Genomic DNA, 11,770 nt, shown 5'->3' on the forward strand with positions numbered 1-11,770 from the left:
ATCTATGAATCATTAATACTCACCCAAAGTGTGGTATCTATAATAACCACCAAATTAAAAGATATTATGTCAACTTTTCTAAACTTTTATAGTATTATTTCATGACATTGTGTTCATAGAATCACGTTAGTATGTAGTGGATATCTAAGCAGCATGCTTTATCTTTGCAGATCATGCACATTTCATTGTATTATTTTTAAGGATTTTGGGCCCTTTATAAGTTCAAGGAACTTTGACTCCATGAGTGTGAGTACTCTTTATAAATCTAAGCAACTTCATGTCCGCACATCATTTTCAATTTACTTTCATTCCCATAATCCAATTTTCAAGTAGTCACATAATATAATAATTGACTCTAATCACACATCAATCAACATAATATATTTACATAGTACGATTCATAATGTTATCAACTTATAAGGATATTAGTATATGATCATGATACCAAGTTAAGATTAATTATAATACATATACATGATATTTGAAACTTATAAACCAAAAAAAAATTTGAGACGAATATGCATGCCATTATAGAGCATTAACCTGTAATTTAATAGTTGTACACTACTTTATTGTCTTACCTATATCATACGAAGTTATAAGTATCCATGTAATAGTCATTATCGTTAGCTCATCACAATACAGACTATAGTTTAAATTCACCGTCCAAATAAAAACTAGCATGATTTGTGATCAACAATAAATATTCATGTAATCATTAAAATATAACATCATGCATTTATACGTAAATTCACTAATTGTACAACTAATATCACAATCACCAGAAAATTGAATTAGTCATTTAAAAATTAGTATACAAACTTTAATTAAATTTATCCTCTTCAAGTAGCTAAATATGCAGTATATTTCTGCAATATATGTACCTCATACCAAGTAAAATGAAAAACTAAGATTGTATATTATATGATTCAAATTGCTAGCAATCATTAAATATAATCAAACAATAGTTCTTTCCGGTGACATCAAGGACCTCAAATTCAAGTTTTTCCAGGTTCAACATAAATTGCTATAAAAGAGAATATTATATATTCTAGTAAGATAATAAAATTATAGTCATACAAAATCATAACATAACATCCATAATAATCAATTTAATAATGAATTCAAAAAAGATAAGTATCTTTGTTAATGCATAGTATTAATTTAACTCAATGAAATAAGCTTAATCCTGATTATAATTGTTGGAATAACGGAGTAGCAGAGCAAAGTATGATATAGTAGAAAAAGGATAATGCTTCATATTTAATTAAGTTAACCTCAATGCCTTATATAGGCCAATATCACAAAACAAACATAGCTAAAATTAAGCCAACTAAATACTTAATAATAAGAGCATGACTCCACTAAATAAGAAAAAAATGCTTAAAAGAAATAAACCCACTAATATTTATCTTATTGTTGACTCATACTAGAACCTCACAACTAATTCAGAAACTTAAGGAATTAATTAGTCCACTAACCAACGCCTATTGAAGCATATAACTCAATAATAATATATGTTATTCAGATCCTAAAAAAAATAAACTTGGCACATACTCTATAGCAGTGATTAGGAATTGAAATTTAGATCCACAGATTCTATAGTAATATTGACGGAATGGGTTCTAAACATAAATATCAAATACTAGACGACATAACAAATTCACAAAGAATAAATCACAAAATAGAGATTATAATAATATTCATTAATGGATGTAATTCAAACACCCAATTTATTTAATTGTGGGAAACCCAACCAAGTGTAAACAAATTAGCGCTTGCCAAAACATGATAAGTTGTAAATAATTAATTTCAGTATGGTGAAAGAAAAACAAAACAGATGCACAAGTTTGATGTAGAGTATAAATAGAAGTAGAACAAAAACTAAATGAAAGACTTTGAAATAACCAATATAAAGAACCTAACGGTATGAAGTATTGTAGAAAAATCACATGCATGATCACAAGCATATATACTCCGTATTATGGATTGATATGGTCTACTGTAGTACAATTTCATGAAAATACATTCACAAAAATAAATAAATAAATTAATCAACCGATTGACCATCATCTAGATCCCACGCACACAATTAACAAGTCAAGCCATAATATATAATCACCTAATGATGAAACACCTTGACCCAAAACAATAATATATGATCTGTAATATATTATGTGATTGTTGCTTATATTTCATTAGAAAAAAATTAAAATAAACACTAACCTTAATGATGCTAATTTCATTTGCTCAATCGGATAGGGCTGGTGCTGATAACGTGTTGTAAATACAGGGAAAACATCAGAGATTGAGAGAGAATAAAATGAGCTGAGTATCTACTTATATTTCATATAAGGGAGGTATACATATATATAAACAATACAATTGATAGGTTTTGCTTGGAGAATAATAAACCCTAAAATCTAGAAAGTTCTAGAATAATACAAGGGTATAATGGGCATCCATAAATATATTCATAACATAAAGAAGATTATTAATCCTTTTATAGTTTTTTTTTTTATTTTTATTTTTTTTAGTTTTTATAGAGTATGTTGTTATTCAAATTTAATTAAAAATTATAAAAATATAAAATAAATATTAATTTTCCATAAAATATTCTGTACTAGACGCTTTGAGTTAATTCAGAGCTTCGTAAAAATATATCATATGTATTTAATTCAAAAATAAACTAAAAGTTATAATCGAAACAAGAAATACATCATAATAAACCAAAAAAAAAAAATTAAATTGCTGACATTAGCAACCTGGAGTACATAGGGTACCATAGAAATTGCGCATACCGTGTAGCTAGCCACACACAACACTTACTGTAATTAAAATTTATAATTAAAATTATAAAATTAAAATAAAAATAAAAATATTTTATACTTTGTTTTCATGTGGAGGGGAAGGAGAAATATGAGAAGAACAAATGTAATCAAAGGGTCAAACGACGTAATAATCACCATAATGTTGTAGCTTTATCCCTTATAAGTTATAACAGTTGGTTTTTACTTAATTAAAGAAAATTATATAAGATAGTAAGATACTTGAACTAATAACAATGACCATTCACATGACATAATCTCTTAGCATTAGAACTTTGGCTCACCTACTCATCATCCAGTCATCCGTACTAGTTGCCTAGTTAGTAGACATCAAAACCATAGAAATTTAGAATAGAATTTTGACTAGTTTTATAGATTACATTATTAAGATCAATATTCTTGTTCAACAAGTAAAAGTAACACCATTTTAATCAAGTCAAACCATGCATTTTCCAAGTTTCCAACATACTTTTCAACTTAGGCCCTGTTTGGTTGGGCTGAAAACCATTTCCAGGAAAACTATTTTCCTCATTTTACGTTGTTTAGTTTGGGCCAGATAGGAAAAGGAAAATTTGGGCTGAAAAACTATTTTCCTTTGTACAAGAAAACGTTTTTCCCCAAATTAGAAGGGAAGCCGTGTTTTCACTCTTCTTCCATCTTCCCCCTTCTCCCTACGCTGCTTTGCTACGAACTCAGGTAGATCTTCCTCACTCGATTTCTTTTTACAAATTTGGTAATATTCTCTCTCTTCTTGTCTTGATTATTAATCTAGGGTTTAATTTGATTTAAAATTCGATTGTTTTAGGGTATTTTTTGTACATATTTTGATTATTTTAGGGTATTTTTGCATAAAATTTGTTAATTCAATTCAAAATTGCTATTCTGATGTAATTAAATTTTCAAACAATGGTTATAATTTGGAAATTTGTTGTTAGATTCATTCTACTTGCTGCAAATTTTATTTTCATTCATATAATTTACATGTTTTTATCATGCCCACAAAGTGTTTGATAAAATGCCTCACCTAAAATTTGGTTTATTTTGTTGATTTTTTTTTAAGATTGTAAGCTAGTATGATGTCGGATCAAGGGGTAGCATCTCAAAATTCACTTCAGGTATATAATACATCTCTAATGGTCTGATTTTACTTGCTTCATTATGTAAAGAATGTAAGAAAATTTATGTCATATTCTTTTGGAATCTAGTAATACTCATTAGTATGTTACATATTGTAGAATAAATCTATAATATATTCACAGCATGTTGTTTCAGTAAAATAAACAAATTATTTAATACTATAATTGAATGCTAGTTATGGGTTGGTTGGTTTTTCTTGTTGAAGGGAGAGAAAATTTATGACTCAATGTGAGAGAACCAACATGATTATTGAAATTCTGTCTGCAATGTGCATTTGTGCTATACATAGATCCGAGTAGTCATCTGACCTTCAATGTACTTGGTAGAATATAGTCATATTGCACTTCTGAAATCATTTATATTGGCAACAAACTCAAGCAGAATTATGTTGTATTTCTGATTTCTAAAATGTGTTTGATGAAATGATCAATTAGTACACATCCTCAATTGCATTAGAAAAAGCACCTTTGTTCTCTGATTAGCCAAATCCAATCTAATTTTAGAATTTATAAGTGATTAAGAAATTAATTTTTTTGAGTACCCAGCTGGATTAATTTTGTAATTATTGGGATAATTTGCTATTTTTGTATATGTTATGGCTTATTATAAAATTTGTTGTATATGTTATTGTAGATGACCCATGAAATGAAAGGCATGATTCTTGGTTCTGTAGCAGCTATAATTGCTTCTGTTCTTGCTCTTGTTGAAGAGTATATGTTTAGGAATAAAAGGCCTAGAATAATTAGGTAACCTTATGTGAATAGAGATAGTTGGAGGGAGGCAATTATCAATAGTATTTTATATTGTGGTGACACTCATTGTCTAGGACAAATTCGTATGAGGCCTGCTGCATTTTATAGCTTATGTAATATTCTAGTTGAAAGAGGACTTTTGCGGGAAAGTGTTCGGATGAGTGTTAAGGAGCAAGTAATTATATTTTTACACTTATTGGGACATAATGTAAGGTTTCGTGTGATTGGGGGAAGATTTTTTCGATCAACATGGACCGTACACTACGATTTTCATATTGTACTTCAAGCTATCCTTCGATTGTATCTAGAGGTTGTGAAACCACCAACAACTTCAATTCAGCCAAAAATTCAAAACAACCCTAAGTTCTTTCCATGGTTAGAGGATTTCATAGGGGCTATAGATGGAACACATGTGCGTGCCTCCGTTCCCGTTGAGATACAAGATAGATTTCGTGGTAGAAAGGGCGGAACAACGCAAAACGTGCTAGTTGCTGTTGATTTTGATGCCAAGTTCACTTATATTCTAGCTGGCTGGGAGGGTTCTGCACATGATTCAAGGGTCCTTAATGATGCGCTAAGTAGGGGTTTCAAAATTCGAGAAGGTAGTTGTCTCTTTTTTGGTAGTTAGCTAGTTGCAAACTGAAGATAAATTGATTATAATATGCATTTTTATTTTTGTGTGCAGGGAAGTATTATCTTGTAGATGCGGGTTTTGGTGGTCACAAAGGTCTTATGCCTCCATACAGGAGAACCCGTTATCACTTGAAAGAATTTACAAACAATCCTCCAGAAAATTAACGGGAGTTATTCAACCTTCGACACTCTTCAATTAGAATTGTTGTAGAGAGGGCGTTTGGAATTCTAAAGGAGAGGTTTCGTGTCTTGGATGCTGAGCGTTTTTGGTCATTTAAAACACAAGTTGATGTAGTTTTAGCATGTTGTGTGATACACAACTTCCTTAGGGGTGTGGATCCTAATGACTCGATAACTAGAGAGGTAGACTTGGAGATGGATTCACAAGATACAAGAACATTGCTTACTCGAAGGGAAATGCGAGAAGAAACAAATGAGTGTCTTAATAAAAGAAATGCCATAGTATTAGCCATGTGGACTGTATACAAGAGGCCTCGAACAACCTGAGTCTTTCTATTTATTTCCTTATGTTGTAATGGGTTAGACTAATGATTTGAAGTAGAAATTGCAAAGATGTTTATATTCTCCTTAATTACATGAACTTTTATTTTGGTGAATGTATATGAAATGATAAGATTTACTTGATAATTCATGTGGTTTGCATATGAGAAGCATGTGTATCTACCATTCAGGTGAAGAATGAAGAAAAAAAAGGGAATTTTTGTTGGTCAAAACAAATGTCCAAGGAGTTGCTGGTATTTCTTGCAGAAGAAGTGAGAAAGGGAAATAGGCCAAATAACACTTTCAGAACAAGCTCATTTGTTGCTGCTGCAAAAAATATATCAGAAAAATTTAAAACTTCCTGCACGACTGACCATGTTGAGAACCACATGAGGACGGTGAAAGCTAATTGGGCAATCATATCGAAAGTTCGTGGTAACTCTGGATTTAGGTGGAATGACACTGTGAAGATAGTAACAACATCTCCTAATGCTTACAATAACTATGTTCATGTATCATTCTAACTTAATTTGAAGACCCCTGTGCTTAAGCAGGAATCTATGTGCGTACATTATGATGCTTAGCTGAATTCGCTGACTTCTTTATAGTCGTATTTTGATTTAATCAATAGAACATGATGTAAATTTTCATTCTATTTTAGAAACTATCACCTTCTGATATAGTCTGGGAGTTTTTGCTTTCTTTTAGAAGAAGTCTTAACTTTTCACTAGCTTTTTACATGTTATAAATTGTAGTACGTTGCTTATTAGTTATTACTTCCTACTCATTTACTCAATAATCATTTTCTTCTCCTTATTAACCTTTTACTAGTTTAATTTTCTCGCAGCTCTGCTGCCTCAACACCATGCATGAATTATGCTTTCATAGTCATGGTTGCTTTATATTACATTGTTTCAAGTATTTCTCTGATATTTTTCTCCTTTTATATACAGGAAAATCCTTCTCATGAGAAATATCTCAACCGAAAAATTAATATGTATGAATAAATAGCAATCGTGGTTGGTAAAGACATGGCTCGTGGAGACTTTTCTAAGAGTTTTGCTGATATTGAACTTAGCAATGAGAGTGGACAAAGCCAGCCTACAAGTATGACAGAATATGGGACATCAAAATCAGATAGTGCCACTTCTTCAGAGCCAAGACAACATCGTAAGAGGACTTGAGGTGAAGATGACACTTGTGACTTGCAACAAATATCTAATCAACTAGGAGAAGTGGTTAGTGCTCTGAAAAAATTCTCAAACAACCAACTTGATGTGGAGAAACTTTATGAAGAGATAATGAAGATGGATGATTTTGAAGAAGCAGTTCGTGATGCCGTATTTGACCACTTAGTTGAGCGGGAGATGCTTGCCAAAGCTTTTTTGACAAAGAGCAAACCTCTCCGAAGAGTTTGGATCCGAAACTTCATAAATTCCCTTAATCGTTAAAATTAGAATGAGTATGTTTTATTGTTTGTCTACAACTACTTACTATAAATGTCTACTACTATGAGTACGTAGAAAGTAAAGTATTCTGTAATGTCTTGGTATTTGAGTTGTTGCTGCTACTTTGTACTAGTCTATAACATTATATCTTACTTTTATAATTTTATTATGCTAATTTTTACCCTTTTATTTCTAAATTGCATTTAATATTTACAAAAATAAATTCAAAGTTATCCCTTAAAAAAAACAAAAAAACAAATTCAAAGTTAGCTTAGAAAAAGTTCGAAGATTATTAGTATTAGTAGTACGGTATGAGAAAGAACTGATAAGATCTTCCTTATAAATAATATAGGAAAGACAAAGAATAAAAAAAATTTAAAAAAACATTGATTTTCTATTGAACCAAACGACGGAAAATGCTTAAAAAGGAAAATCAGTTTACATGTAACCAAACAAGGGAATATGTGTAGGAAATTACATTTTCTTATGAAAAAGGTTTTTCATGAAAAATCATTTTCCATTGAAAATCTTTTACACCCAACCAAACAGGGCCTTATTACACGACCTATGTCTATATATAAACACACCACAATTGTGTCACAATTTATCACAGAAAAACCACCAAAATTATTTATCAAATTTATTGGAGTTGCTAGCTTTCATAATAGTTCATATATGGTGAAGTGTATGGGAAGAAGGATTATTTTGATATTTTTTTGTTCGTCTTCATAGCATTTTCGAGCTTTGCTTTGATAAGTGCTTCAAGGTTGTTACGAGAAGATTTCAATAGCGTTGCTCATAGTAATCGTCTTCAGTTGTACGAGAATGCAAAATACACCGTGGGTCATTGGTTTAAACGGCAGCTAACGTCGGGACCTAGCGATGGTGGGGGTGGTAATTGATATATAACTTTATATAGTCATTTTATTACTTAATTAGATTTATGAGGAAGATTAATTGTATAGGCTAATTAATTTACCATGTACAAATTATTATTTTCATTCTTCTGTTAGTTATTTCGTGTTTAAGGGCGGAAAACCATGTTGGTCATGCTTTATTTAATTATCTTCATTTAATTAAGCATATATTACCTTCATGTATAGAAATGTGATTAGTTTGTACGTGAAGTTATGAAATTCTTTTTATTATAACAAAAATTTTGATTATTATGTTGTGTATCTATAGGATCGTTTGGAAGAAGTTATACGTTACATCCATCATTGAATAAATGACCTAAGATATTCCACCATTATAGAATAAAAGTAAATAATTATGTTATGACGTAAAACGATGTAACGAATACACGATAGTTGCATGAGTTGAATTGTACTCCCTCCATTTTTAAATACTTGCTCCATTTCTTCATGCACAAAGTTTTAGGAGAAATTGGAGAAAGTAATACGATATGGAAGTAATAGGGTGGGTGGAAGAATAAAAAATTGTATAAAGCAAAAGTAGTGGAGAGAATAGGAGGAGAGAAAATATGAAATTAATAAAATATGATTTATGTTGTGTCCACTAGGTGAGAGAAATAAATTAAATATTGTAAAAGCTTTCCAAATAAGGAAATGAAGCAAGTATATAAATACGGCCGGAAATAGAAAGTGGAGCAAGTATGTAAGGAGGGTGTGCCCCATCGTAGGGGATCCTTCTCCTTAAATGCCCATGACCCTTAAAAGCCTAGGACTTTACACTTGTTAGGGTGTATTAGGATTTGAATTTCTGACTGTTTGGGGGACCTTGAATTAGAATTGATTCTATCATTATGATTTTTTGTAAGAAGCAAGTAAGAGTCGCCAATGAGTTTTAGGAAAACTCATAAACTTCGTTCATGCCTTTCTCCCAAGTAGAGTTCAAGGGATATTTAGTACAAATCGTAAGTTTACCCATGCCCAAATTGGTCTACGTGTACCAAAAATGAGTTCGGGAGCAGGGGTACTAAAATAACGTTCCCTTTAGGGGGGAATCGCTATCCTAGCCCTAGTACGGCTTCTACTAGCTCTTCCTTTTTCACAATTTCATCACCAAACAATATTTGCAACGTGATACCTAAAACTAAGTAAGTTGATTTTATTTACAAGCATCAATCACATAGGAATTACATTGCAAAGGTCGTTATTCTTATTTAATCAATATTCGTGAAAAGAACAATAAATAAACAAGATTCTCCTTGATTTAGGTGATCAATCAACAATTAAATATTCAATTCTAGTACTTATTTAAACAAGATACTATGTGGATTTAATTAATTAAAAGTTCTTTTAAAGTGGTTAAACAACACTAATTAATTAATTAAAAGTTTGTTTAAACAAGAAAAATAAAGGTGATTGATCTAAGTGCTGGGGAATTTACCACTTCCCCTTGCTAGATCTTCGTTTAGAACACTAATGGAATCCTTCTTGCTCGGGAACCTCCACTGTAGTAACAAGTATTGGGGGGGGGGTGAGTGTTTAGGACAAGAGGGTTAAGAGTTCACAAGTTCATAAAGTTTCTGCCAGCGTTTTAGGTTAATTTTTGTCTGTTTAAGCCTCGTATTAAGCCTCTATTTATAGGGAACGGATGCGTTTAGGGTTTTGAGTGTTCTTCCGCAGCAGGTGCCGCGCGCATCTAAATGGGTTGCGCGCGACATCCTAGTATAAGTGATTTAAATGCGCTGCTTAGGGCAGCTCAACTAAACATCTTGCATGCGATATTATGGTAAGATTCGATTTTATATTTTTATGAAATTCTGAATCTTCCACAAGCGCATCACTAGAAGTTGCGCTGGGTGTCACGTGTAACCGATTAAGTTGCGCGCGCCATTACAGTGCGACTCATTGAGATGCGCGCGAATTTCTCTGCGGTAGCATTGATTTTTAACCTAGGTGCCTCTAAATCTGTCATAATTAGTTTTAAGCTCGGGCTTAAGCCTAATTATGATCGGGCTTAGTTAATTTAGACCTTAATTAATTTTGTTTTGGGTTAGGCTAGTCATTTTGTGTTCTTGTAATTTATTCAGTTGTCCATAAGCATTCTTCACGTTGATCCAGCACAAAGATGGTTTTATTTATCATCATAGCACTTCCTGTCGGGACAGGAGGCCAAAAGTAGATGTCTATAGTTACCCCCCACTTTGGTTGAGTTTAGAATAGACGAGGATCAAAGTAGTCATGGAAATAAATCCAGACTCATTCTGCGAAGTTCTCTAAGAATAGGGAATCTTTCAGTAATGTTAAGGATGTAAAAACAGTCCTTTATTCGCTAAATGTTTGAGACAAATAGCTATTAAGGCTAGGAAAAGTGTTTTCTAGTCTCAACGTGCTAAAGAATCTAGATTGATCCTTTGCAAATGTAGAACGCTTGTACAAGTAAAGGCTGTCTCGGGTGATGTCATGTCATGAGAAGATATCGGTTTAAAAAGATTAAAGAGGATGATATCCTCTTAATTATGTCATCGTTGATTTAAAGTCCCTCGATATGTCATTGAAAGTTTAGTCTGATTTTAACAAGTTAAAAAGATGATAAAAGGAGATGTGTTTCGGCATTCGTAGCCTAACACGTGAATAAAGTTCTTGACACTCACTTGTCAAAACGCAGTATTCGGTGTCCACAAGATAGAAATACATGTCTCAGGACTGGAGGTATATATCCAAATCCAGTGAGAGAGAAGAAAATCAGCAACTCTCTAAGCAGTTTTGTCCACAAGATGGAAACACATGTCTCAGGGCTGGGGGCACGTGCCTAAATAGATGCGACATCGCACGTCGCTCTTTATATAGGGGGTGGACGGACACCATAACTGTCCGGTAAGCCAGTAAGCTCACTAACTACCGTATTTGCTTCCAATCAAGAAGTGTCTGTTCTCGATTGGTTTGGCGCGCCAGTCGTCTTGTTTTAGCTAACGCCTAAAGAAAGAAAGGAATTCTATCATTTTAGTTACGAGAGGTAGATCACGTTGGCTGGGAAGAGGTGAAATTTTGCGTAACACCTACGCCATACAATTTAACGCTGTACGATAACGCCATCCTTTTTGTTGTGGATGCCAAAAAGAAATAAAAGAACGTGATATTTCTAAAGTCAGTACAGTAAAATGACAAACCTGTCTATGGGAGCTTTTACGTAAAGCACCACTACAGAACATCTTAAGTCACGCTCACAAAAAACGTCCAAAACGTATGATTAGGGTAGGCACAAAGCAAGGTGTGCATGCAGGATGATGCAAAAAACTATCAAAGAAGAAAATAAACTACAAAAATGCAAAGCAAATTAAAAGATTTCGATGATTTTGAGCGCCATTACGTCTAACAACGAGCAAAAACCGTTAGAAATAAATCAAACGGATCAAAATCAAAGTACCGGTCTTTTAGTGACCAGTATCCGCGCGCAACTCAATGGGTCGTGCTAGCCAGGCGCGCACATTGTTCTGATTTGCGCTAGGATGTCACGCGCAACTGATTAATTTGCGCGCGACATTTAAATCAGCAAAAATAAA

General features: G+C 32.5%; 2 protein-coding genes across 2 annotated transcripts; both read left to right on the forward strand.

The window, feature by feature from the left end:
* Window positions 1-3,904: 3,904 nt before the first annotated feature.
* On the forward strand, window positions 3,905-5,857 carry LOC145571130 (uncharacterized). The gene is made up of 5 exons (XM_081630212.1): window positions 3,905-3,943; window positions 4,599-4,675; window positions 4,931-5,319; window positions 5,403-5,471; window positions 5,562-5,857. Exons 1-5 carry the CDS (start codon window positions 3,905-3,907, stop codon window positions 5,855-5,857), a joined length of 870 nt encoding a protein of 289 aa, XP_081486338.1.
* Window positions 5,858-6,087: 230 nt separating this feature from the next.
* Window positions 6,088-6,858, forward strand: LOC145571131 (L10-interacting MYB domain-containing protein-like). The gene is made up of 2 exons (XM_081630213.1): window positions 6,088-6,363; window positions 6,805-6,858. The coding sequence occupies exons 1-2, from the start codon at window positions 6,088-6,090 to the stop codon at window positions 6,856-6,858; spliced, it is 330 nt and encodes a 109-aa protein (XP_081486339.1).
* Window positions 6,859-11,770: the final 4,912 nt, after the last annotated feature.

Source organism: Chenopodium album, chromosome 12 (assembly GCF_948465745.1).
Source record: "Chenopodium album chromosome 12, dcCheAlbu1.1, whole genome shotgun sequence".
Taxonomy (NCBI): Eukaryota; Viridiplantae; Streptophyta; class Magnoliopsida; order Caryophyllales; family Amaranthaceae; genus Chenopodium; species Chenopodium album.